Below are 25721 nucleotides of genomic sequence, written 5' to 3' on the forward strand. Positions count from 1 at the left end.
TATGTTTATTACAAACTGTTTAATTGCTTCTTAACCAGATAACTTTACAAATATAGAACCACGTGCCATTCTGGGGGTGCTCTGTAATGAGTCACTACAGACTAGCCCAGGCACAGTTTAATGCCGCTGAGATCCATCCAGGAGCAGTCCCGGCAGTGGCCTCAGCCATGTGGGGGAGGGCCTTGGGAGGAGGGCTGCCAAGTGTGGCCAGGGGACCTGGCTTCAGGTCTGAGGAGGTGCTTCAACAGCACGATGCTCATGCTCTGTCCGTAGTGTCTCCATGTACTTTCGCATCTTCTCAACCATCCAGGAGGGTAGCACAAAGGATTTCAGCTCCTCCAATTTCAGGTCCAGGCATCCTCTGGAACAGACATTGAGGAGAGTTGAAGCAAGGGAGGGTATGGGCCCAGGCTCACCCCAAGGGGCTACTGTGATGGGGGGGGGAGAGGCAGGGGACAGATGACTGGTTTTACCTGTAGTCATCACTGGCAGCAAGGTCCCGGATGTCCTCCTCAATGAGGAGGTAGGCCTGAGGTGGGAGCAAAGGAGAGTGGTCACTGCCTTTGATTCAATTCAATTCAACAACACTTGATTACACATGTGCTTACTGTCAGGGCTGGAAGGGAGAGGGGCACGATCTACAATTTAGGAGGGGAGAGTGAGTAGGGAAGAGACTGGGGAACAGCGCCCTGAGACCACGTTTCACACATATAGAAACTTTATGGGTTAGGGAGTGGGACTGGTGACTTATTAATGGCCCTTTCCTCTTAAAAAAGGCCTCTGAGGTAGCTTAAAATGAAATGGCAAGAGAGCTAGCAAAACACATATGGAAACAGGAAATCAGGAGGAGGAAGCCATATGTTAACTCTAAGAACGAAGATAATCTGGTTTTGAACTTCATGGCAAAAGGGAAAACATGAGAAGCTGCACACACTGCTGTGGTCCTGGGGCCTACGGAACAGCTTTGGCACAATGCCACGGTCTGCAGTGGGAGAGAGCCCTCTCATGAGCTCACCATACAGGGGATGTCATCCGTCACATGAGAAAGTCTTCTGTGAGAGACAGTTCTTTCTGCTCTTATGGTCAGGATTGTGTGTCCCCTGAGGAATCTGTTTTCAACTTATGAGCACTGTGAACTATCTAACAGATGAGGTGTCCTTGAGAAGGAACTAGAGCTAAATTTGTGAAAACCCATGGAAGTGTGCTGGTTTATCAAGTCAGCAATTAAAAAAAATTTAAAAAAGTCAGCTGCTAGTCTTGCAGCGCCTGGGTGGCTCAGTTGGTTGAACATCCGACTCCGGCTCAGGTCATGATCTCATGGTTCGTGAGCTCGAGCTCAGCATCAGGCTTACTTCTCAGTGCAGAGCCTGCTTTGGATCCTCCGTCCCCCTCTCTCTGCCCCTCTCCTGCTCATGCTTTCTCTCTCAAAAATAAAAATTAAAAAAGAAATAAAGCTCGTCTTGCTTATCGCTTAACTTTAGATCCTGTCTTTCCTTTTTCCCATCCATTTCTTATTTATGTTATGTTGCATTTTATGTATCAGTGCTAAGCTCCCTGACATCTTCTTAAACAGGGGGTAGGAATAAGAAGAGTACTAAAAAGAAGATGGTTTTTCCTTGCCAGAAAGGAGATGGCATACTGGTTTGCAAGGCCACTGAGTTCTAACAGGTGCAGTCACAGTGGTGCGACTGAGGCCTCAGGTGGGGGACACTGCACGTGATGAACAAAACCCTGCTACTTTTAGAACACACACAGCGATGATTTTCTCCAAGACTGTTGCTTGATATAAGCTAAGTACTCTTTAAGCAGAGGTGATTCTGGAAAGGGCTGCTAGGTGTGGCAAACAAGTTTTACTGCATGTGCTAACTCCTACTGACAAGAGGTGCTGCCTGGATCACTGTGTTGGGAAGATTCTATAGCTGTGTCTGGTAGAAGAGTGTTGTGATCCACGAGTGCAATCTGTCAATGGGCACATGAGGGGAAAGTAGCGTTAAGTGTGTCTGGTGCTTGACATTTGTAGGCACAGCGAATACAATCTAAATACAAGGGATGATGTGGGAGGCTGAGGGAGTGGTGTGTGGGAAGGGAATCCAGGGATTAAGTCCGACCTTCAGCATGAAGGAATGGGCCGTCTCCACCCTGACAAGTCTCCCTTTCCACATTCGTCAGGCTTTGAGTCTCACTGAGTCTCACGTGGAGGTAGGCCGGAACCTTGGTCCCCGGGCTGGGTGGGTCTCTGACATGGCACGTGTGAACAGTGCTTACCATCTTCCCTCCTGTTGCCCGCATGTGATGCTGCTCGGCCAGCCAGTGCTTGTCCTGGGGGTCAGCTGCGTACTGTGAGGGATGAAATCACAGACGTTAGCCTAGTGAGAGGAACTTTTCTCATTTGGTCCCAGAGCCATCTCTTGGTCCCTGAGTAGCTCTTACTAAGAAGACCTCGTCTCAGCCTGGTGGATGTCAGAGGGCTCGCCAACTTCTTCACAGTCAAGTAAAGCTGAGCCCAGGAGGCCAGGGGTCGGGACCCCCATACTAGACCTTTAGCACTTCTAATCCCTACCCCTTCCTTTCTCAGAACACAGAACTCTGGCAACTGGTCAGACTGATGACTACTATTCTAGAGCTTAACTCCTCTTTAAAAAATGACCTGAGGTAGTTTATAACACATGTGAATGGTTATGGTGACCATTATTTTCTAAGACAAAATCAGGACAGGTCAAGCTCTGGGGGAGGCAGAATAGTACTGCGGTGAAGAACCTGGTTTTGGAATTAGGTTTAAATTCTGGTTCCTGCCCCTTAGTAGATGGTGTCAGCCTGGGCAGTAATTTCCTTGGGACTCGGTTTCTTCATCCATGAAATGGTGTTCATACTTACCTCATCGGGTGCTCGGTAAGGATAAATGATACAGTGCATAAAAAGTAGGAAAGATAGTACCTGACACAGTAAGTGCTCAATAAAGGTAGGTTTTATAAGACAGGCACAACATTTGAGATAGAGACAAAGCAGAGAAATCTGCATCGTTACCACTCTTTGAGTTTAAATACTTATTTCATTTCCCAAGTAACATAAATATTAATCAGAAAATTTAAAAGTATGCACTTTCTGACCCAGCAATCTCACTTCCAGGGATGTATCCTGCAGAATCACTCACACATGTACACAGGCATATTTGGGAAAGCATTGTGTGTAATAGCAGAACTACTGGGAAAAAATGTAAAATGTAAATATCCATTAATAGCGGAGTAATGAAGTAAGTTATGGAATATCTAGTCTATAAGTTCTACACAGCTGTTAGAAATAAAATGAAGGAGACTTAATTTAATAACATGGACAAATCTCTCAGATATTATCCATAGATTCATAGTGGTCAGCATACTTTTTCTTTTTCTTTCTTTTTTTTTTTTTAAAGGGGCCAGCTAGTAAGTATTTTAAACTTTGCTGGCCACATACATTTTTGTCACGTATCCTTCATTTTTTATTTTTTTAAATTACTCTTTAAAAATAAAAAAAAACCAGAGTTGGACAAAAATAGGCTACAGGTTGGATTTGGCCCCCAAGCCATAGCTGCTGGTCCTGAATGTTAGCTCTGTGGGACACCTGGGTGGCTCAGTCAGTTAAGCATCTGACTCTACATCTTGGCTCAGGTCATGATCTCACAGTTCGTGGGTTCGAGCTCCAGGTTGGGTTCTGTGCTCACAGCACAGAATTCCTGCTTGGAATTCTCTCTCTCCCTCTCTCCCTGCACTTCTCCTGCACATGTGCTTGTGCACATGTGCACTCTCTCTCTCCCTCAAGAATTAAAAAAGAAAGAAAAGAATGTTAGCTCTATGAAGGCAAGGAGTTTTTTGTGTCTGTTTTGTTCACTGCTATGTATCTAGCACCTTGAGAGCGTTTAGCACTCAATAAATATTTGTTCAATGAATGAATTTTGGGGTAAAAAAATACAATCAGAGAACACTATGTACTTATTGTTTTTTTAAAAATTTTTTTAACCTTTATTTTTGAGACAGAGAGAGACAGAGCATGAATGGGGGAGGGTCAGAGAGAGAGGGAGACAACACTATGTACTTATATACATATTATGGCTACTGACATATGTATTGTCAAATCACTAAAGGACACACACACACACACACACACACACACCCATGTGTGTGCACAGGGCGGGAACTGAAGGATGCTACCATGTTGGTGGTGGTGGCCTCTAGGGGAGGAGACTCCAAATCAAGGGTGAAGGGAAACTTTGTGTTTTGTTCCCTATTAGCTTCTGTATATTGAGTCTTTTTACAATAAGAATGGGGTGATATATTTATAATAAAAAGAAGTTAAAAAGGAAAAAAAAAATTTGAATAATGCGTCAGAAGGACAGAAGAATGGGCAAAAAATTCAATAAGCAGTTTACAGAACAAATACAAAGGGACACATCGAAATGATGCTCGTTGTCACTAACAGAATATAAAGTAAAACAACAAAAACATTTTCCCTCCACTTCTTAGATTGGAAAGATTACAGTGAGACATCACACCCACCAGTAATGAGTGTGGATCGGCAGTTTATTGCAAATGGCGAATCTAAGAATCGAGAATGTCTGCTGGTTACAACGAACATTTGCTGAGCACTTGCTATGTGCCAGGCATTGCTCCGGGAGTTCACTGCACTCTCTCTTAATTCTGCTCATCCTAAAAGGTTGGTTTGTATCATTTTCTTTTTGTAGATGACAAAACAGACTGGGAAATGTGAAGCCACTTGCTCAAGGTCACCTGGCTACTAAGCGGTGGAACCTGGACTGAAACTCTACTCTTAACCACTGTGCTACTGGAGTTCCAAGTAGGTCCCAGAGCACAGACATGGGAGATAATGCTAGAAGGGTTTTAGAAGAGGTGGAGGTTACAGAAGAGTCAGGCAGAGATAAGCCTGGGGGAGGAAGGTCATCAAGCGCAACAGCAGGAGTGAAGGCACAGAAAGGGAAACGAGGTAGCAAGTAGGCATACTGTCCAGGTGCTGAGGAGCCCAGGACGTAAGACTGAAAGACTAGAAGCAAGTCTGCCCATCAGAGAACTTGAACTTGCACAGAATGTAGCACACAGAGCCGTAATTCTGGGACCCCAAAGGAGCCGTGTGGTTCTGGCAAGGGGCACCAAGCCTTATGCACAGGTGCAACATCACCTGTCTTCAACACACACGCCCTACTATCTTTGTAATATATTTGGATGCTTTTGTGACTGAAAAAACATAAATTCATTTAAGGGGGTGAGGGAATTTGTGCCCCTCCCCCATTATTTTCTTAAATAGTAGAGACCAAAGTACCTTTGTTTGAAAAGGATTAGAACTGCTGCCCTGCTTCGATCTCTTTATTTTATAGACAAGTGAATAAGGTAGTGGTAAAGAGCTCAAACTTTACCAAAGACAGGCCCGGCCCGGAATCCTGACTCACCACTTACTGGCTGAATAACTTTGGGCAAGTCACTTAGCCATTCTTTACCTCTGGGTTGTTTTTTGTGTTTTGGTTTTTTTCCCTTTGTAAAACAATATAGCAATCCCTATCTTAAAGGATAGTTCCATGAGATAATGTAAGTGCAGCACAAGAAACTGGTACACAATAAGCACACAAAGAAAGTTGCTGTCATTATTGAGATACAGAGTTGTTGAGTAAATTACAAAAGGTAAAGGTTAAGGGCAGAGGGGTGACTAGAACCCAGAAGTCCTGACTCCCAGATCAGTATTTGTTCTAAACTTCTCTGTGCCATCCAGAGCTCCCAACAACCACCTACACACACTGCAAAGGCCTGCCTAACTCCTAGCACTCACCTACCTTAAAGAGGTGCGGGTGCTTGATGTAGATTCTCCCTCTGGTGCCCCCCATCCCCAGGGCCCTGAAAAGGAACAGACGAGTGGTAAGGATTCCAGCAGCTGCAGTCCTAGGAGCAGGCCCCGGAGTTGCCCCCCTCCCTCCGCGCCAAAGCTCTTGGACTTACTTGTTGGCTCGAGATCCCAACACGAAGGTGGTAGATTCATTCAGCCGGGCTGGGTCCCACTATGCAAAAGATAGAGGCGGGTGAGGGTGAGGTGTACCTGGTGGACAGGATGGAAATACTCTTCCTACCATTATCCTTGTTCACTATACCAAACAGCTGATTCAAGTAACCGAGTACTGACGATATGCTAGACTAAATATTGGGGATAAAGAGACGAGTAAGATACAGTCTGCTCTCCGGGGACCACAGACGTATGTGTAGTAATTACACCACCATGAGACAGGCAGGGGTACAGATGAGGGCTGGGCATGAGGGATGGCAAGGGGGAGAGCAACAGGAAGGCTCCCTTGCAGAGGTAATTCCCAAGTTAATTCTGAAAGGGCGGAGGAGAGGAAGAAAGGGACCAGGATGAATGCAGGAGGGGACAGTGGGCTTGGCGTGCTAGAGAAACCATGAGCAATTCTGTTACACCTAAAGGAGAGGGAGCACAGATTAGCAAGTGGCAACTGATGAGACTGGAGAGAGAGGCAGAGAGGGCTTGAGGCCCTGGTATGCTTCTTTTTGTGGGTCTGTACTTTATTCTGTAGGCCACGGGGAGTTACTGAGGCCTCTAAATAGGGAGAGTCAGATTTGCTTTAAAAACAGCTCACTTGCCCACAATGTGGCTAATGGATTGGAAGTGGCAAGACTGTAGGCAGGGAGCAGTTTAGAGGGTGCTGTCCTAACGTACTTCTGAAAGATGAGGGTCTGAGCTCAGATGGCAGTATGGATGACGAGAAGGGAAGAGGAATGGTGATATATTTGGGAGGTACAATTGTCCAGGACTTGAGGGGATGTAGATGGGAAGGAGGGGGAGAGGGAAAGATGACTCAAGTAGAGAATGTCAAAGAAGGTCTGTGAAGAAAGATTCTGACTGCAATGTGGGATATTTGAAATGCTATGGAAATTCCAGGCAGGGCGTTCTAGCAGGCAGGGTATATAAATTTTACACCAGAAAGAGAGGTATGGGACAAACAAGGGGGTATGGCAATTTCAGGACATACTGAGCCCTGAGTACATCATTCCCAGAAACTTCGGGGGCAGGACTGGGCCAGGGAGAGAATTCTGAGGAACGCCCATGTATATGGGTCATTGCTGAAGAACTCACGAGAGAGAGAAGGGATGTCTGGGGAGGAACAGAAAGATCAGGCAAATGCAGGAGCATTTCAATCAAGGGAGCAGAGTTTAAGACGAAAGGCATGGTCACCAGTGTGAGAGCAGAGAAGGCCAGTAATACAGGAGGTGGAACCTTTCTTTTCTTTTCTTTCTTTCCTCTTTCTTTCTTTTTAATGTTTATTTATTTTTGAGAGAGAGACAGAGCACGAGAGGGGCAGAGAGAGAGGGAGACACAGAATCCAAAGCGGGCTCCAGCTGTCAGCTTAGAGCCTGACATGGAGCTCGAACCCATAAACTACAAGATCATGACCTGAGCCGAAGTTGGATGCTAAACTGACTGGGCCACCCAGGCGCCCCGGAGGTGAAACATTTCTACACTTGATCTTAGCCAAAAGGCCGAGAAGCAATGGGAGGTGAAACATTTCTACTGGACACAGCCTCAACCAGGACAGAGGAGTTTTCAGGTACCTTACTGGGCTTCCACACATGATTTTATTTGAAGAAAGGATTCTATTGCTAAAAGAGCTTGCAAACAACCGTTCTGGAGGCAACAGAGGCTAATGGTTAAGAGCATAGCCTCTGGTGGCAATGAACCTTGGCTTTGAGACTTGGGTTGACCACTCAGCAGGTATGCGACTCTGAGCATGTCTCTAAGCCTTCACATACGTTCGAGGGTATTAAGTGTATAAGATAACTAGGTAAAATAGTTACTTCCCACAAGGTCGTTCACAGGAAAGGAAGCTCAACTACAGAAGCATAACAGAATCTATCTCATAAGATTGTTATAAAGATTAAATGATACTCCTGAAACCAGTATTACACTATATGTTAACTAACTAGAATTTAAATAAAAACTTGAAAAAAAAAAAGATTAAATGCAATCACATAATCCGTACAAAAGATTTAGTACAGTGCCTGTCACATGTTAAGTATCCCTAGCTCCAATCCCTATTTAAGACCCTTCTGGGAGGCCAGCGGGGGCGTGGATGCAGGGCAGGGGTCGGGGAATAGGGGGATGGCTCTGGAATGGCATTCACAAATACCTCACACACTCGCCCCTTCCCTCATGGTGGGCCCAGAGCCTTGACTGAGTCTCCCTGGCATCGTGGTCACTGCCATGCTCACATAATCATACCTTGGGGCCTTCTCGGCGAATTGGTTCACAGGATTTTGGTTTCCATCTGATTAGAAGGAAAGAAGAAAGGTGACTTCTCCGAGGTGAGGCCCAGGACTGGAGCAGAGCCTGCTGGCGGTGGTGGGAGTTCCTCACATACTCTCACTTTGGCCCTGGCTGTCTTTCCTCCTGGTAACCCACAGGAGGAGGTACGAAGGCAAAAAGCCATTCTAGGACTGGCTCTGATATTACCTAGCCACGCGGACAAGTCCGGGAACCTCTCTGAGCTGCAGTTTTCTCATCTGCGAAAAGGAGAGAACAGCAGCAACTGCCCTCCCTCTCCTGTTTGTGAGCAGCGGGGCTGCTTCGGGAGACCACGCTACGGTACGATGACTTTACTGCTCCATCTCCTAGACCAGTGGTTTCAAGCTGTCCCTGTTTTTCCCAACCCCACCCGTGCGGCTCTATCAGGCTTCCACGTAAAGTTTTGTTTGAAAGAAAGATTCTGCTGCTTCAAAAACTGTAGCGCAATTTTGTTCATTATTAGCTGTGGGACCCTGGACAGAAATTCTCTGAGTCTGTCTCCTTGCTTGCAAAAGTAACTATACCTTCACTACAGGGTGGCTGTAAGGATGAAAAGGTAAAGTACATAAGGTGTTTAGACCAGTTGTGGCACCTTATGAGCATTTAATATATACTAACAATAAAAACAGCTCTGGTATTTAATCAAGCTGGGCTGAACAGTTCTGGGGCAAAAGCAGGATAAAACAGTGTCCCCCCTTTGCTGCCTTCTTTCCCCAGCCCTCAAACCAGACTAACCCTCCTCCCTGGTGACTCAAATGCTGGGTCTGATTTTGGCAGGCAGAACTCTGGCCTGTCCCCCTCCAGGCCCACTCCCTCCCCGTTCTCACCACACCGCTGGCCCCTACTCACACCATGCCGGCAGCCGCCCGGTCATTTGACAGCATGTGTCCAGGAGGCCGTCCCTTCCTCTGCCGTAAAGAACAGCTGTCAGAGGCCTGACCCTGTGGGAAGCCCTACCCCGTGCCACTGGCAGGTCCAGGGTCACTTGGTGGGAGATGGTTTTCCAAAGAGACCAAATGAGAGTGAACAGGGAGAGTAACAGTCTCCAGGGGCCCTGCCTCTTATGCTAGATAGGCTCCACGGTGCACGGAGGAGGCCCTCTACCTTCTTCTGGACTTGTAGGGCCTTTTCCCAGCCAGAAAATGGGGAGATGGCTTACCTTTTTGGGAATGGGGCTTCCTCGATGGGCACATTCTTCTTCTGTCTGTCGGCCACGCTGGAGGAAAATGGAAGGGAGGAGTCAGTGAGAGGCCAGAGCCTGGGAGCTGCAGGTCCCCAGGGGCTGCAGAAGCCAGAGCCTGGGACTACACCCTCCAGCCCCTCCCTGGACCAGGCTTCAGAAGCTCTCCCAATGATGCTATTTGGACCTGGTCCTACAAACAGGTAACACGTGGAACCTCCCTGGGCCCACAGAGTTCACCTGCATCCCAGCCTCATTGGTCTCCCCATGCAACACCCCAGACACAGTGAGTCTGACCTTTATCCCTGGAAGTTCATGGGTCAATCTGGGTATTACTTTTTCTCCATCTGAAAACAGTAGTTTAGCCTGAAGGGAAAAGACCAAGGTGTTAACAGCTATTATTTTGGTGGATAACAGCTAGGTTAAAACTCCAAACTGGGTTGAAAATTTTTCATGATCAGTACAAAGGCACCCCAAGATATACATATAAACAGAGACCTATTTTTTAAAATACTTAAGTACGGTTGACCCTTCGAATTGTGTAGGTCTACTTACACACAGATTTTTCCCAATAAAAACAGTACAGTACTGTAAATGTATTTTCCTTATAATTTTCTCAATAACATTTCCTTTTCTTTAGCTTATTTTATTGTTAAGAATACAGTATATAAAACATACAACATACAAAATGTGTTCATCAACTGCTGATGTTATTGGTAAGGTTTCAGTCAATAAAGGTGTTAGTAGTTAAGTTTTTGGAGTCAAAGTTTATAATATGTGGGGGCATCTGACTGGCTCAGTTGGTAGAGTGTGGGACTCTTGATCTCAGGGTAGTGAGTTCGAGCTCATGTTGGGTGCAGAGATTACTTAAAAAAAATTTTTTTTTTTTTTAAAGTTTTTTCAACGTTTTTTTTTTATTTTTTTTTATTTTTGGGACAGAGAGAGACAGAGCATGAAAGGGGGAGGGGCAGAGAGAGAGGGAGACACAGAATCGGAAACAGGCTCCAGGCTCTGAGCCATCAGCCCAGAGCCCGACGCGGGGCTCGAACTCACGGACCGCGAGATCGTGACCTGGCTGAAGTCGGACGCCTAGCCGACTGCGCCACCCAGGCGCCCCTTAAAGAATTTTTAAAAAAATGTTTTATCTATTTCTGCAAAGAGAGAGAGGGACAGAGAATATGAGTGGGGGAGGGGCAGAGAGAGGGGAACACAGAAGATCTGAAGCTGGACCCACGTTGACAGCAGAAAGTCCAGGTGGGGCTCGAACTCACAAGCTGTGAGATCATGACCTGAGCCGAAGTCGGATATTTAACCGACTGAGCCACTCAGGTGCCCTGAGATTACTTCTAAAAACAAGTTTATATGTGCATTTTCTACCACAGGAAATTGGCGCCTCTCATCCCTGCCTGTTCAAGGGTCAACTGTAATTAATGATCATTGATGAAAAATTAGAAAACTATGTAAAAAAAAAAAAAATCAAACTTGAAATTTCCCATATGCACAGGCTACTGTTAATATTTCAATGTAAATTCCTCATTACTCTTTTCCTTGTAAATATATACTATATATTTTTCCTAACTAAATGCATTAATACAATACATATTACTTCATAAGCCACTGCTTTTCATTTAATAAATATTTGGCACCAAGTATAGACGTGCTGGGGACATAGTAGTAAATAGCACCTGCAAAGTCCCTGCTCTTGTGGAGCTCACACTCTGTGGGCAATCTGGAAATAAGGAAATCAACAAACATACAAACAAGGTAATTTCAGATCATGATAAATGCTCTGGAGAAAAAAAGTCCAGGCAGATGTGACAGACAATTAGCAGAGGGGAGGCTGTTCGGCGAAGGCAGCCTTCTGGGCTGGGCAGGAGGAGGAGGAAGAGGGAGAGGGGGAGGAGGAAGAGGAAGCAGCAGTTAGAAGAAAAGCTGAGGGGAAGCATGTCAGCAGCAGGGAGGAGTGCAAGAGCACCAAGGTGGGAACAGACTTGGCCCGTGTGAAGAAAAAGATGGCCTGGCAAATAATGGGCAGAGGACAGAGGGGTGAGTGAGGAGCCCTATAGTCATGTGAACACCCGTGTTCATGTGAGTGGCATTTGACAGGCCTGGGCACTCCCCTCTTCTGGAAACTCTTTCCTACAGGCTCCTGTGGCCACACTTCCCTGGTTTTCCTCCTACTTGTGTGGCCACTGTCTCTCAGCCTTTTCTGCTGGTTCATCTTCCGCAATCTGGTTCATTCTATCTTCTTCCATTTGGTATTCTAACTACTCTCATCATGTTCACAGCTCCACTTAACATCTATAAAGTGACGACACCATAATTTAAAAAAAATTTTTTGAGTAGAGTTGACACACAATAGAGTTGACACACTATGATTTTTTCTCTTCAGCTGTGGCTTCTCCTTTGAGCTACAGATTTATACAACAGTCTGTCTGATGTCTATGCGCTGAGGTCCCCAAATCTGCTAAGTCTGAACTCATGACCTCCTCCAAACGCTGCAGTGTAGGGTGCATAAGTCTCCATGTGAAATTATGTGCATATTTTGTGGTAATTTAATTCATACCTGTCTGCCCTAACCAGGCTGTCAGTTTTATGAGAGCAGGAACCCTGCCTGTTCATTTGCCATTTGTTCCTTTGTTTCCTCATTCATTCATTCATTCATTCACTCACTCACTCACTCACTCACTCACTCACGCAATCACTCAACACTTTGTGTACACATATTACGAGTCATAGTCTCAGGCTGGGAATACTGCAGCGGACAAGATCAGGCCTCAACTCTTGCAAAGCTCAAGCTTTTAGCAGAGGTGGGGGTGGAAAGGGAGACAGGAAGTAGGTGCACGAACTATTAATAATTTCATATTGAAATAAATGGTAGAAATAAACAAGTAAGGTGACAGAGATTAACTGGAGGTGAGGAAAGGAGTGAGATGGGGTGCTACTTTAGATGGAGGGGCCAGGAAAGGCCTCTCTGATGAGGCAATATTTGAGCCAAAGCTGAAGAAAAGGAGGCACTTATATAAAGAGTTAAGGATAGAACATGCTGGGCAGTGAGAACAGCAGGTGCCAAGGTGGTGAGCTTGGTGTACTGGAGAAGCAGAAAGGACTCCAGTACAGCTAGAAGATAGCCAGCGAGGGAGTGGTGGGATGAGATGAAGTTAATGGAGCTAGTGCAGGTAGGGAGGGCTCTGTGGATCACGTTAAGGCATCAGGGTTTTACTCTGCCTGCGGTGGGAAGTCACTGGGCTTTAAAGAGGAGAGCAACGCAATCTGGTTCATCTTTAAAGAGAAAGGTCTGGCTGCCGTGAGAGTGGACCGGAAGAAGGCAAGGGGGGAGGCAGCTCCGGGCTCAGATACACATTTGAGAATCATCAGCAGTTAAACTGCTTCAAAGCCACAGGACTGGAGGGAATCACCTAGAATGAGAGTGAGCCGCAGAAGAGAAGGGGTCTGAGGACTGAATTCACGAACGCACCAATGGTTAAGAGGGCAGGTAGAGAAGGTGAGCTGGTCCAGGAAGCCGAGGAGGAGCGGACGCAAAGTCAAGGCACTGGAGAGGAGTGTTCGAAGAAACATGAAATGACCCCCTGGCACAAACGCTACCAAGAAGTAAACTGAGGACACTTCGGGTCCAGAGGATCTGACAACATGGAGGTTACTGGGGACCCTGATATGGGAGGGGTTTTGGTGAAGTGGTGAGGAATGGCACCGAAACAAAGTGAGTGGAAGAATGAACAGCAGGTGCAAAGTGGAGCCAGTGACAGCCTCCCTTCCCAAAGTCTAGCTCTAAGAGGGAACAGGGTGGCAGCTGAAGGAGACCGTGGGCTCAAGGGTGGGTGGTCTGTTTTTGTTCCTCACTGCATTCCCCGTGCCCCCATGAGTGAACACACATAGGTGAAAACATACATAGGGAGAAGAAGAAAATGCACCAAAACGTTAATATGAGTTACTGCTGGTAGGGAGATCAGGAGGAATTTTAATTTTCTTCCTCATAATTTATTCTGTCTAATTTTAACATAAACCAGCAGCAGGTAACATTTACTGAGTCTTTGTTGCTGAATAAATGTTTTCAGAGTACCACCACATTTAAACCTCACAACAATCCTATGAGGTAGCACCTCTCTACTCACTTTGCAGATGAGAAAATGGAGATTCAGTGAGGTGAGGTAACTTGCCTAAAGTCACACAGCGAGTCCAGCCAGCACTCATATCTGGATGGTGTAAATCAAGAAAAAGCCTGCCTTCTTAACTACTATGCCAAATTGTTAATGGATGTATATTACTTGCATAAATAGAATGAACAAATAAAAACAACTGCTGTGCAAAATAAAATGAAGGACACAAAAAATGCAAGGCAAGGGGCTATAGCTAAGCTCAGCCATTTCTCCCTAAGAAATCGCCATAAAGGGATAGCTAAGGAGATTAGGGAACATGACTGAGATGGTAAATGTCGGTAACAGAAGTGTAAACAGGCAAATCAAGTCTTAACCCAAACAAACTAAAAACCCTACTCTAATTGTGTCATGTCCAATGTGAAGAATCTACGCATGTAATGAAGTTCTGCGTGCAGTTTAGACAAGGGGACCCCAAAGAACTTCCGAGTACCTGGCCACCAAAAACTAGGTTCTGTTGTAAGGCAGTTGTGTATTACATTTACTATTTTTTTAAAAACGTTTTTAATGTTTACTCAGTTTTTGAGACACAGAGAGAGAGCCATGAGCAGGGGAGGGGCAGAGAGAGAGGGAGACGGAATCTGAAGCAGGCTCCAGGCTCTGAGATGTCAGCACAGAGACCGAGGCGGGCTCGAACTCAAACCGTGAGATCATGAGCTGAGCTGAAGTCGGATGCTTAACGGAGCCACTCAGGCGCCCCTTACATTTATTATTTTTATTTTTTTAAGATTTTATTATTTTTTAAAGTAATCTCTACACCCAACGTGGGGCTTGAACCCATAACCCCAAGATCAAGACTCGCACACTCTACTGACTGAGCCAGCCAGGGGTCCCTAAGGCAGGCGAGTGTTGTAATTATGGATAGAACTCCCATGTATTTAATATCTAGTATGTTCTGCGTCAGTAGTGTATGTATATTTTCTCATTTAATCCTTACAGCAAACCTTGGGGGTAGGGGGGTGGGATTCTTACTCCTAATTTTAGGAATAAGGAAACTGAGGAACAGAAATGTCAAAAGACTTGTGCAAAGTTTCTTGATTCGTCTCGTTTCAAGATGGACTTTGGGCTTTCTACTTTCCTGTGCTCTAATTCCTGTGCTCTGATCATATACCTTCTGTTCCACATGCTAGCTTCCCAGTCCCATCAATCCCAGCAAGGGGGGAGTCCACAAGGTGGACATGGGGATTCAGGAGACTGGAAAGGTGAAACCATTCGTGGAGTACAGACTATGCCCAGTTCACTTTAATCTCATCTTTCATGGGGACTCAGGCATAGTTTCACACATTTCCCTTCCAATCTCCTCATGGCAGCCAGAGTGATCTTTCAAAATGCAAATCTCATTAGGCGGCTCTTTTGCTTAAAACACCATAGTACAATTCAGTTTGCAGTGCTCTGCTTGATTTGGCCTCTGCTTACCCTTCTGACCTCATCGAGTATTTTCTCCACCCTCTGAAAATCAGCAACCCTGCCCACTTTCCGTCCCTTAGATGTACTCCGCTCCCTTACCTTGTAGTGTACTCTCTCATTGCCTCCCACACTCACAGCACTTAGAACAGTTTGTAATCCTAGGTCTATTGTATGATTACTGGAGTAACATCAGGGATCTGGGGGTAAGGACCATGTCCATCTGGCACAGTGCTGTCGGGGCATGGCACAGAAATGGCACACAGTGGGCTCTCAATACATATTACCTGAAGCGAGAAATAAACTAAAAAAAAAGCATTCTAGGGGGCACCTGGGTGGCTTACTTGGTTAAACGTCCGACTTCGGCTTAGGTCATGAACTCATGGTTTGAGAGTTCAAGCCCCACATCAGGCTCTGAGCCTGCTTGGGATTCTCCCTCTCTCTCTGCCCCTTCCCCCTTCCCCCGCCCCAAATAAATCAACTTAAAAAGAAAAAAGCATTCTGGGATGCAACTGAGACTGAAGGTTTATTAATTTAATCTTGATTCAGTTCAAACTTATAGTAATGTTAGCAAACTGCCAGGTTTTATTACTAGCAGACGTTACAACTGATTATAATATACTACAGACCCAGAGTGAATTGATGAATTGGCCTCCTGGGAGTTTGGCTAGCTTAAATGTGACAGACCATGAGAAGCAGATCAGCTTTCACTGCACTGGTGGATGGAATCTTGTCCTCTCGAGGCTGAGGCTCCGGCCCTGGTCTCGCTCTTTTCTGAGGCTGTGCCTGAGCAGCTGGCCAGCCAAGCACCCAGAAGACATCACTCTCTCATGTCTGAGAATCGTCCTCACACGACTAAGCTCAAACTAGCCTCTGTGCCTCTGAGTATGAAAAAATTTCCATCTCTGATACCTAGTGGTTTCACAGTCAAGCACAAAATCCGGGTGATGCTGACAATTCCTATTAGTAAGAACAGCTGACACATGCAAACAGGTTCACTTCTATCTTGGGAACACAGCCATATTTATAGACCTAATGTCATGCCTCCTGACCACACCCTGAGAGGCAGAAAGGGTGACAGTCTCCATGATGCCAAAAGGGGCTATAACTACTTGAAGAGTTAAGTCACCAAGTATTTGCAGAGGTGAGACAGTCCTTAGCTATTCTAACTCTTGCTTATCCTGAACCACAGTTTCTTCTTCCGTAAACTAGGGATGAAAATATGCTTTCTGGGATGTCAATGAACTAATACATGTGAAAGTATCTATCACAGAGCCTGGCACATGGGAGCCACTTCCCTCCTCTCTGCCAGCAGCAGCTCTAAGCCCTAGATGGATATTAGTGGCTCGTCAGGCACCACACCCCCCGCTCCCCCAAATACCATGAACAAAGTGATCACATTTCTTAATAGAGCCCCAAGGACTAACCCTGTGCCTACATCTCTTGCCCCTTTGGTCTCACCTGCTCCAGGCAGCTCCGACAGGCCTCCTGGATCAGCTGCTCTGCGTCCACTTCTTCCCCCACATTGTCTCTCACATTCAGTGCTGCCTTCTGGAAGAACTAGGGGGAAGCAGAACAGAGGACAAGGTCAGAAGACCTGCTAATTTGCATCAACTTGAAGGAAATGGAATATAAAAGAGAAGCTTTTGTCTTACCCTCATACAGAAGAGAAAGGGATTATGAATGTGGCTTTGAGATCAGACAGATTTATTAAAAAAATTTTTTTTAAATGTTTATTTTTGAGACAGAGGGAGATAGAGCGCGAGTGGGGGAAGGGCAGACAGAGCGGGAGACACAGAATCCGAAACAGGTTCCAGGTTCTGAGCTGTCAGCACAGAGCCCGATGTGGGGTTCGAACTCACGAACCATGAGATCATGACCTGAGCCAAAGTTGGACGCTTAACTGACTGAGCCACCCAGGAGCCCCGAGATCAGACAGATTTAGAGTCAAATCCTAGGTTCCTCACTTTATTCTCTCTTAAGGAGGGAAATAATCATGGAGATGCCCAAAGGATGGTCATTACAGCATTAATGTGTAAGCAGTACAAAACCAAAGAATAACTTAAATGTCCAATTATTGCTCAAATAAATCGTGGTATATCCATACCAGGAAGTAGTGTGCAAATATTAAAAACCACAGTAAGAAAAGGGGTGCCTGAGTGGCTCAGTCAGTTAAGCGTGTTGACTCTTGGTTTCAGCTCAGGTCATGATCTCATGCGGGTGAGTTCGAGCCCCGCATCGGGCTCTGTACTGACAATGTGGAGCCTGCTTGGGATTCTCTCTCAGGGACTCTCTCTCTGCCTCTCCCCTGCTCACGCTGTCTCTTCTCTCTCAAAATAAATAAATAAACTTAGAAAAGAAAAAAAAGATTCTCTCTCTCTCTCTCCCCCTCTCTGTTCCCCTCTACTGCTCACTGTTTCTAAAATTAAAAAACAATCCCTTTCCTTTCCTTTTGAGAAAGAGAGCAAACAGGGAAGGGGCAGAGAGAGAGAGAGGGAAACAGAATCGGAAGCAGGCCCCAGGCTCTGAGCTGTCAACACAGAGCTTGATGTGGGGCTCAAACTCACGAAACATGAGATCATGACCTGAGCCGAAGTGAGACGCTTAACCAACTGAGCCACCCAGGCGCCCCGAGAATATATTTTTGACATGACAAGGCATTCAAGACATGTTGCTAAGTGAAGGGAGCAAGGCATCAAACAGTTTTGTACAGAGTGAGTCTATTTATGTAAAACAGCACAAAGCAAACACAGACAAAAGAACTATAAAAATTTTATTAAAGTAACAGTGGTGATATTATGGATGACTGTTCTTTCTTTTCTTTTTTTTTTTTGCTTATCTATAGTCTCTCAATTTTTACAATGTACCTGTATTACTTTGTATAGGAAAAGAGGAACAGCCCAGGCCAGGAAAGATCCCGAGCGTAGAAGGTCCTCACTGAATTTTTTGCCCTATCTGAAAGAAATGTGTGGGATGGACAGCATGAGACCTGGCCAGGGCCCCAGGACACCAGAAGTCCCAATCAGCTGGGGAAAGGGAAGGCAGAAGGTTCCTCTATGGGGGAAGAGGGAGAGCTGGAGCCTGAAAACACTGAGGGACAGGTGATGAGCGGCCTCAGATGGAGTCACTGAGAGAACACATTCACAGTAAGAGTCCAAGTTGTGTCCTAAAAGAGTGTTACAGAAAAATGCTGGCATCTATAATCACTGCTCCTACTGTGGGAACGTACTTTCTTTCTTTTCTTCTTTTTTTTTATTTTAAGTAGGCTTGGGGCACCTGGGTGGCTCAGTCAGTTGAGTGTCCGACTTCAGGTCATGATCTTGCAATTCATGAGTTCGAGCCCTGTGTTGGGCTCTTTGCTGACAGCTCAGAGCCTGGAGCCTGCTTCGGATTCTGTGATTCCCTCTCTCTCTGCCCCTCCCCCACTTGCACTCCGTCTCTGTCTCTCAAAAATGAATAAATGTTAAAAAAATTTTTTTTTAAATTTTAAGTAGGCTCCGTGCCCCCCAACTTGGGGGCCTTGAGATTAAGAGTCATGTGCTCTACTGAGTCAGCCAGGCACCCGCAAGGAGATATACTTTCATTTTATTTTATTTAAAATAATTTTTGAAAAATGAATCTATCAGTATCTGTATTCAGCTATTTTTTTTTTAATGTTTGTTTATTTTTGAGAGAAAATGAGCAGGGGAGGGGCAGAGAGAGAGGGAGACACAGAATTCGAAGAAGGCTCCAGCCTCTGAGCTGTCAGCACAGAGCCTGGTGCTGGGCTCGAACCCATGAACCATGAGATCATGACCTGAGCCAAAGTTGGGTGCTTAACCGACTGAATCACCCAGGTGCCACCCCCCCTGCTTTTTGAGTTTATTTTATTTATTTTGAGAGACAGAGAACAGGAGGGAGAGAAAATCCTAAGCAGTCTCCACACTGTCAGCATGGAGTCTATGTGGGGCTCAAAATCATCAATGGTGAGATCATGACCTGAGCTGAAATCAAGAGTCAGATGCTTAACCAACTGAGTCACCCAGGCACTCACATTTTATATTTGGCAAGGCCAAATGCCTGATATTATTAATGTCCAGCCAAGGAAAAGAGTGAGAAAGTGTGGATTAGAAATCTCACGAGATGAAGAGGAAAATTCTTCAGGCCAAGTTAAATGAATGGTCACAGTTTCACTTTAGAACAAAACCCTAAGAACTAGAGATTAATGTTGGTATTCAGTGTTGAGTATTGGCTAAGTGAAAGCTAGTTAAAACAGTCTGGATTCTTTACAGCCAGCAGGGGAGATGGCAGTGTGATGAATATACAGGGGTGACTGTAAGTGATCTCTGGACCTGAGAATGAAATTTGGTCCTGAATAAGGTGTTCGCAAATGCTGCTGGGAGAAATACAAAATTGTACAACCCTCTGGAGAGAAATTTTTCTCGGGGCAAAAAATGTTTTCCTTTCTATCCACCAATTCCATCGCTAGAAATTTATCCTCCAGAAAAACTCTCACAAGCGAATAAAGATGTATACTCAAAGTGTTCAGTGTAGCACTGTTTGTAATAGATAAAAATTTGAAATAATCTGAATGTTCTTGAGACTATCTAGTTGTGGTACATCCATACAATATACTATTCTGCAACTATTATAAAAGAATCAGGTGGGGCACCTGGGTGGCTCAGTCGGGTTAGGCAGCCGCCGACTTGATTTCGGCTCAGGTCATGATCACACGGTTTGTGGGATTTCACCTCGCTGACAGTGGGGAGCCTGCCTGGGATTCTCTCTCTCTCCCTGTCAAAATAAATAAATAAACTTAAAAGAAAAAAAAGGTATCAGGGCGACGGGGCGCCTGGCTGACTCAGGCAGTAGAGCACGTGACTCTTGACTTCAGGGTCGTGAGTTCAAGACCCAAGGTAGGCACTGGGATTACTTAACAAAAAGAAAAAAAAGAAAAAAAAGAAGAAAAAGAAAAAGAATCAGGGTGAGCTATTATGTACTGACCTAAAAACAGGACCAAATTATATCGTTAAATGAAAATACTGAGTTGCAGAACAGTGTGTGTAAAATGATGCCACATAGTTTTTGAACATGGGTGCGCGCACACACACACACAAATAAGTATGGGAGACTACGTAGTCACTGTTAACAGTTTGGTATCTCTGGGAGGTTTAAGTGACTTTAGGTTTTTACTTTTCAAAATATTTGTATTATTTTTTTCCCAATATTTTCTTATGAAAAACTTCAAACGTAAAATTGAAACAATTATTCAATCAGTGACTAGCTAACATCTACCATGTCGAGTCTATAATTAACATTGTGTTACATTTGCTATAACATATCTATTTATTCATCCCTTTGTCCATCCATCAGTCTATTTTATGAACTATATTATTAGGATATTTCTTTTAAAAAGAGGGATGCATTTAGTCATCACACAGATCAATAACGATGAACAGATGAACAATGTCTCAGATAAGATCAGCCGTGGCTAGAAGTTACTACCCTAAACATTTTTAAAACAATGGATAGACAGAAGAGGTCAATCAACAGTGTGAACTTATCTGAAGCAGTGATATAATCAAGTCTCTTAACTGAAAACAAGGGTGATAAGGAGATATACATTTTTTAAGTTTATTAATTTATTTTGTGAGACAGAGAGCACGAGGTGGGGGAGGAGCAGAGAGAGAGAGAGGGAGAGAGAGAATGGGGGGGGGGGCAGGGGGTGGAGCAGAAAGAGAGGAAGAGAAAGAATTCCAAGCAGGCTCTGTGCTGTTAGCCCAGAGCTGGATGTGGGGCTCGATAACACAAACCATGAGATCATGACTCGAGCTGAAATCAAGAGTCGGACGCTTAACCGACTAAGCCACCCAAGTGCCCCAATAAGGAGGTATCTCGACAGACTACATAAGAAGGGAGCGCAGAGCCACAAATTGTGTTCATCCAGCATTTGTCCAGGAGAGAAAGTTCTTGAATCACGGTATCCACTATTGGGAAATGATAAGGAAAGGGCTTTGGAGACTGGCAATCCTGGACTGACTCCTGGCCTAGTCTTTTCCTAGTGGATTAACCTCTTTACTTCTGCATATGTAAACGTGTGCAGGCGTGAGAATACATGGTGCATTCTGGAACATGCAATATTTGGGGGTAGTAATAACCGGGTATATGGGGAGGTGTGGCTGGGGTCTGATCACAGTGGGCCATATATGCCATGTTAAGGAATCTCGATTTTACCCAGAAGGCAATGGAAAGTCACCGAGGGATTTTAAATAGGGAAGTGACACGCTTAGATTTACACCTTAGATGTCACTGGCAGCTGTATGGAAGGTGAGTTGAAAGAGCGGCAGTTACAGCTAGAGCCTGGGTGAGAGAAGATGAAAGCCTGAACCAAGGCAGAGGCAAGGAAGAAGACGGATGATGAAGGCATGTGTGACGGATGATGAAGTGGAAGGTACAGGACTCCGTGACTGGATGGGGAAGGTGAAGGAAAGGCAGAGTTCTTGGTTTCCAGTTTCTAACTGAATGGTAGACCCATTCAAACTTCACACTAGCTCCAAAACTGAGCTCCCGATTCCCTCGCTCGTTCCTGCTTTCCTCATAGTAAGTCAGTGGCAATGCTATTTTTATAGCTGCCCAGGGCAGATAACTCAGAAATTGTTTACTTCTGCTCTTTTACCCCGCACATCTGAATTGTCAGCAAATCTTGTTGGCACCTTTAAAATACACACTAGAATAGAACAGAACAGAATAGAATAGAATAGAATAGAATAGAATAAAATAAAATAAAATAAAATAAAATAAAATACACACAGAATCTGGGGTGCCTGGGTGGCTCAGTCAGTTAAGCATCTGACTTGATTTCGGCTCAGGTCACTGTCTCGTGGTTTGTGGGATTAAGCCCCATGTTGGGCTCTGTGCTGACACAGCTAAGCCTGCTTGGGATTCTCTCTCCCTCTCTCTGCCCCCACTCTCCTCACCCCCAACTCATGCACAAGCACGTGTGTGTGCTCATGGGCTCTCTCTCAAAATAAATAAAAACTTTAAAAAAATGCACATGGAATCCGACTCCCAACACCTTTACTGTTAACACTCAAGCCACTATCATCTCAAGCCTCCTAACTGGTCCTCCTGCAGCTGCTTCTTTTCACATCAGAGTGACCCTTTAAAAATATTCAGATCAGGGGTGCCTGGGTGGTTCAGTCGGTTAAGCATCTGACTTCAGCTCAGGTCATGATCTCATCGTTTGTGAGTTCGAGCCCTGCGTCGGGCTCTGTGCTGACAGCTCAGAGCCTGGAATTTGCTTCAGATTCTGTGTCTCCCTCTCTCTCTGCCCCTCCTTTGGCTCACGCTCTGTGTCTCCCTGTCTCTCAATAATGAATAAACATTAAAAAAATTAAAAAAAAATTCAGATAAGTACTCTGTTCAAAACTCTCCAAGAACTTCTATTTTACTCAGAGTAAACCCCAAAGTCCTTACTGTGGCCTCAAAGATTCTGCATGAACTGGGCCCCTATTTCCTCTCTTATTACCTCTCATTACCCTCCTACTGGCTCAGTTGGTTCTAGCCACACAGGCAACTTTGTTGCCTTTTTTTTTTTTTCCCAAAGTTTTATTTAATTAATGTCTACACCCAACATGGAGCTTGAACTCATGACCCTGAGATCAAGAGTTGCCAGCCAGCCTTCTCTTCTGAGCCAGCCAGGGGCCCTGACTTTGTTGCTTTGAATGTGCCAAGCACACTCGTGCCTCAGGGATTTTGCCCTTGTTCCCTCTACCTGGACTGCTTTTCCCTGATGTGTCCACATAGCTTGTATTTTCCTCACTTTATTCAAGTCTCTGCTCACGTGTGGCTTTCCTAGATACACTCTATGAACTAGAACTGCTCCCCACTGGTCACTCTCCCCCTTCTCTCTGGTGTTCCTAATGCAGTACATATCAGTTTAAAGAGAACAAGGACACTGTCATTTTGGTCATTGCTACATCCTCAGTGCCTTGAACAGTGCCTGCTATTATGGTGGGTTCTCAGTAAATACTTCTTGAATGATTAAACAAATACAAGAAGAGGAAAAGGTTTAGGAAGAAAAACAGTTCAGTTCTCAATATGCTGAGTTTGAAATATCTATGGGACAATCAGGTAGAGTCATGTGGACGTTTATTTATAGGTCTAGAAAGGAATTTTTAAAATTTTAATTAATTTAGAGATGGAGGGAGGGGGGGAGGAGCAGAGAAACAGGGAGACAGAGAATCCCAAACAGGCTCTGCACCATCAGTGCGGAGCCTGACGTGAGGCTTGAACTCATGAACCATGAGATCATGACCTAAGCCAAAACCAAGAGTTGCATGCTTAACCAAATGAACCACCCAGGTGCCCCAAAAGGAATTTTAAGTAATAATAATGGTGATACTACTAAACAAATAAAAACACTTGTTCGAAGCACAGTGCTGAGCACATTACACTTAAATCATTTTATGCTCATAATGACTTGACAAAGAGGTATTCAAATTACCCCCCAAAGAGGGGAGAAAAGTTCTCAGGGATTCAGAATAGGAGACCTTTACACATCTGTGCACTAGAGAGAGCCAGGGGGATTGTGATGCAGGAAAGACCTGTCCGTGAATCTTTGTCCTTCTTAATTTTTTACTGCTGTGTCCCTCTCACCTTCATGTACTTGTTGAAGACAGTCTGGATCTCCTCATTGATGCTAGGCTGGAGAACAGCTCGGAGGAGGTCCATGGAGATAGCAGGATCTGTGAAACTGCATTCAGGAGGGAGACATAGTTAGGGATCATGTCCCAAACATATCTTTCCTGGTCTGCCCAGACAATTATTGACACAAACTCCTTTATTTATTAAAAAAAAAATTTTTTTAATGTTTATTTATTTCTGAGACAGAGCATGAGTGAGGGAGGGGCAGAGAGAGAGGGAGACACAGAATCAGAAGCAGGCTCCAGGCTCTGAGCTGTCAGTGCAGAGCCTGACGCGGGGCTCGAACCCACGAACCATGAGATCATGACCTGAGCTGAAGTTGGACGCTCAACCGACTGAGCCACCCAGGTGCCCCTATGTTTATTTATTCTTGAGACAGAGACAGAGCATGAACAGGGGAGGGGCAGAGAGAGAGGGAGACACAGAATCCGAAATAGGCTCCAGGCTCTGAGCTGTCAGCACAGAGCCTGACGCGGGGCTCGAACCCACGAACCATGAGATCACGACCTGAGCTGAAGTTGAACGCTCAACCAACTGAGCCACCCAGGCGCCCCTGACACAAACTCCTTTAATGAGAATAATAGATAGCTTCTACTGAAAACAAGCTATGTGCCCAGATGTAGTATGCACTACATAGATGTATGGCTTTATTCCATTTTCATAATAACCTGTGAAATGAGCATTACTTTTCTAAAAAAATTATTTTTTTAATTTACACCCAAGTTAGTTAGCATATAGTGCAACAATGATTTCAGGAGTAGGTTCCTTAATGCCCCTTACCCATTTAGCCCATCCCCCTTCCCACAACCCCTCCAGCAACCCTGTTTGCTCTCTATAAGAGTCTCTTATGTTTTGTCCCCCTTCCTGTTTTTATATTATTTTTGCTTCCCTTCCCTTATTTTCATGTTTTGTATCTTAAATTCCTCATACGATATTTCTTTCTCTAATTTCACTTAGCATAATACCCTCTAGTTCCATCCATGTAGTTGCAAAAGATTTCATTCTTTTTTACTGCTGAGTAATACTCCATTGTGTGTGTGTGTATGTGTGTGCATATATATATATACCGCATCTTCTTTATCCATTTATCCATCGATGGATATTTGAGCTCTTTCCATACTTTGGCTATTGTTGATAGTGCTGCTATAAACATTGGGGTGCATGTGCCCTTTCGAAACAGCACACCGGTATCCCTTGGATAAATGCCTAGTAGTGCAATTGCTGGGTCATGGGGTAGTTCTATTTTTAATTTTTTGAGGAACCTCCATACTGTTTTCCAGAGTGGCGGCACCAGTTTGCATTCCCACCAGTAGTGCAAAAGAGATCCTCTTTCTCTGCATCCTTGCCAACATCTGTTGTTGCCTGAGTTGTTAATGTTAGCCATTCTGACAAGTGTGAGGTGGTATCTCATTGTGGTTTTGATTTGTATTTGCCTGATGATGAGTGATGTGGAGCATTTTTTCATGTGTCGATTGGCCATCTGGATGTCTTCTTTGGAGAAGACATTCATGTCTTTTGCCCATGAAATGAGCATTCTTCTTCTTTTTTTTAAAATGTTTTATTTATTTTTGACAGAGAGAGACAGAGCACGAGCGGGGGAGGGGCAGAGAGAGAGGGAGACACAGAATCTGAAGCAGGCTCCAGGCTCTGAGCTGTCAGCACAGAGCCTGATGCAGGGCTTGAACTCACAGACCGCAAGATCATGACCTGAGCCCAAGTCGGACGCTCAACCTACTGAGCCACCCAGGCGCCCCGAAATGAGCATTATTCTTAAAGTGTTTTATGAAATACAAAATCTGTATGCTTTAACAAATAGTTTTAGTGAACATCCATTTAATCACTACCCAAGTCAAGAAATATAATCCACATCCTATAGGCCTATCTTGTACTCTCTCCCTTCACGGAGATAAATACTACTAGCCCCACTTTTTTCTGAACCTCCATGCTAT

General features: G+C 44.9%; 1 protein-coding gene across 2 annotated transcripts in view; it reads right to left on the bottom strand.

Annotated features, from left to right (window-relative positions):
- The window catches only part of DNTTIP1 (deoxynucleotidyltransferase terminal interacting protein 1), a 26985-nt gene continuing 1264 nt past the window's right edge, over positions 1-25721 (bottom strand). For both annotated transcript variants that reach the window (XM_049650672.1, XM_049650673.1), the window contains exons 3-13: positions 23725-23821; positions 16549-16647; positions 9806-9874; positions 9488-9544; positions 9178-9236; positions 8266-8311; positions 5976-6034; positions 5813-5873; positions 2266-2337; positions 474-529; positions 1-361 (exon numbers count right to left, since the gene is read on the bottom strand). In XM_049650672.1, the coding sequence (XP_049506629.1) occupies positions 223-361; positions 474-529; positions 2266-2337; positions 5813-5873; positions 5976-6034; positions 8266-8311; positions 9178-9236; positions 9488-9544; positions 9806-9874; positions 16549-16647; positions 23725-23821 (814 nt within the window). In that variant the 3' untranslated portion in view covers positions 1-222. The remainder of the gene's footprint in view (positions 362-473; positions 530-2265; positions 2338-5812; positions 5874-5975; positions 6035-8265; positions 8312-9177; positions 9237-9487; positions 9545-9805; positions 9875-16548; positions 16648-23724; positions 23822-25721) is intronic.

This window comes from Panthera uncia (genome assembly GCF_023721935.1).
Source record: "Panthera uncia isolate 11264 chromosome A3 unlocalized genomic scaffold, Puncia_PCG_1.0 HiC_scaffold_11, whole genome shotgun sequence".
In the NCBI taxonomy this organism is placed as follows: domain Eukaryota; kingdom Metazoa; phylum Chordata; class Mammalia; order Carnivora; family Felidae; genus Panthera; species Panthera uncia.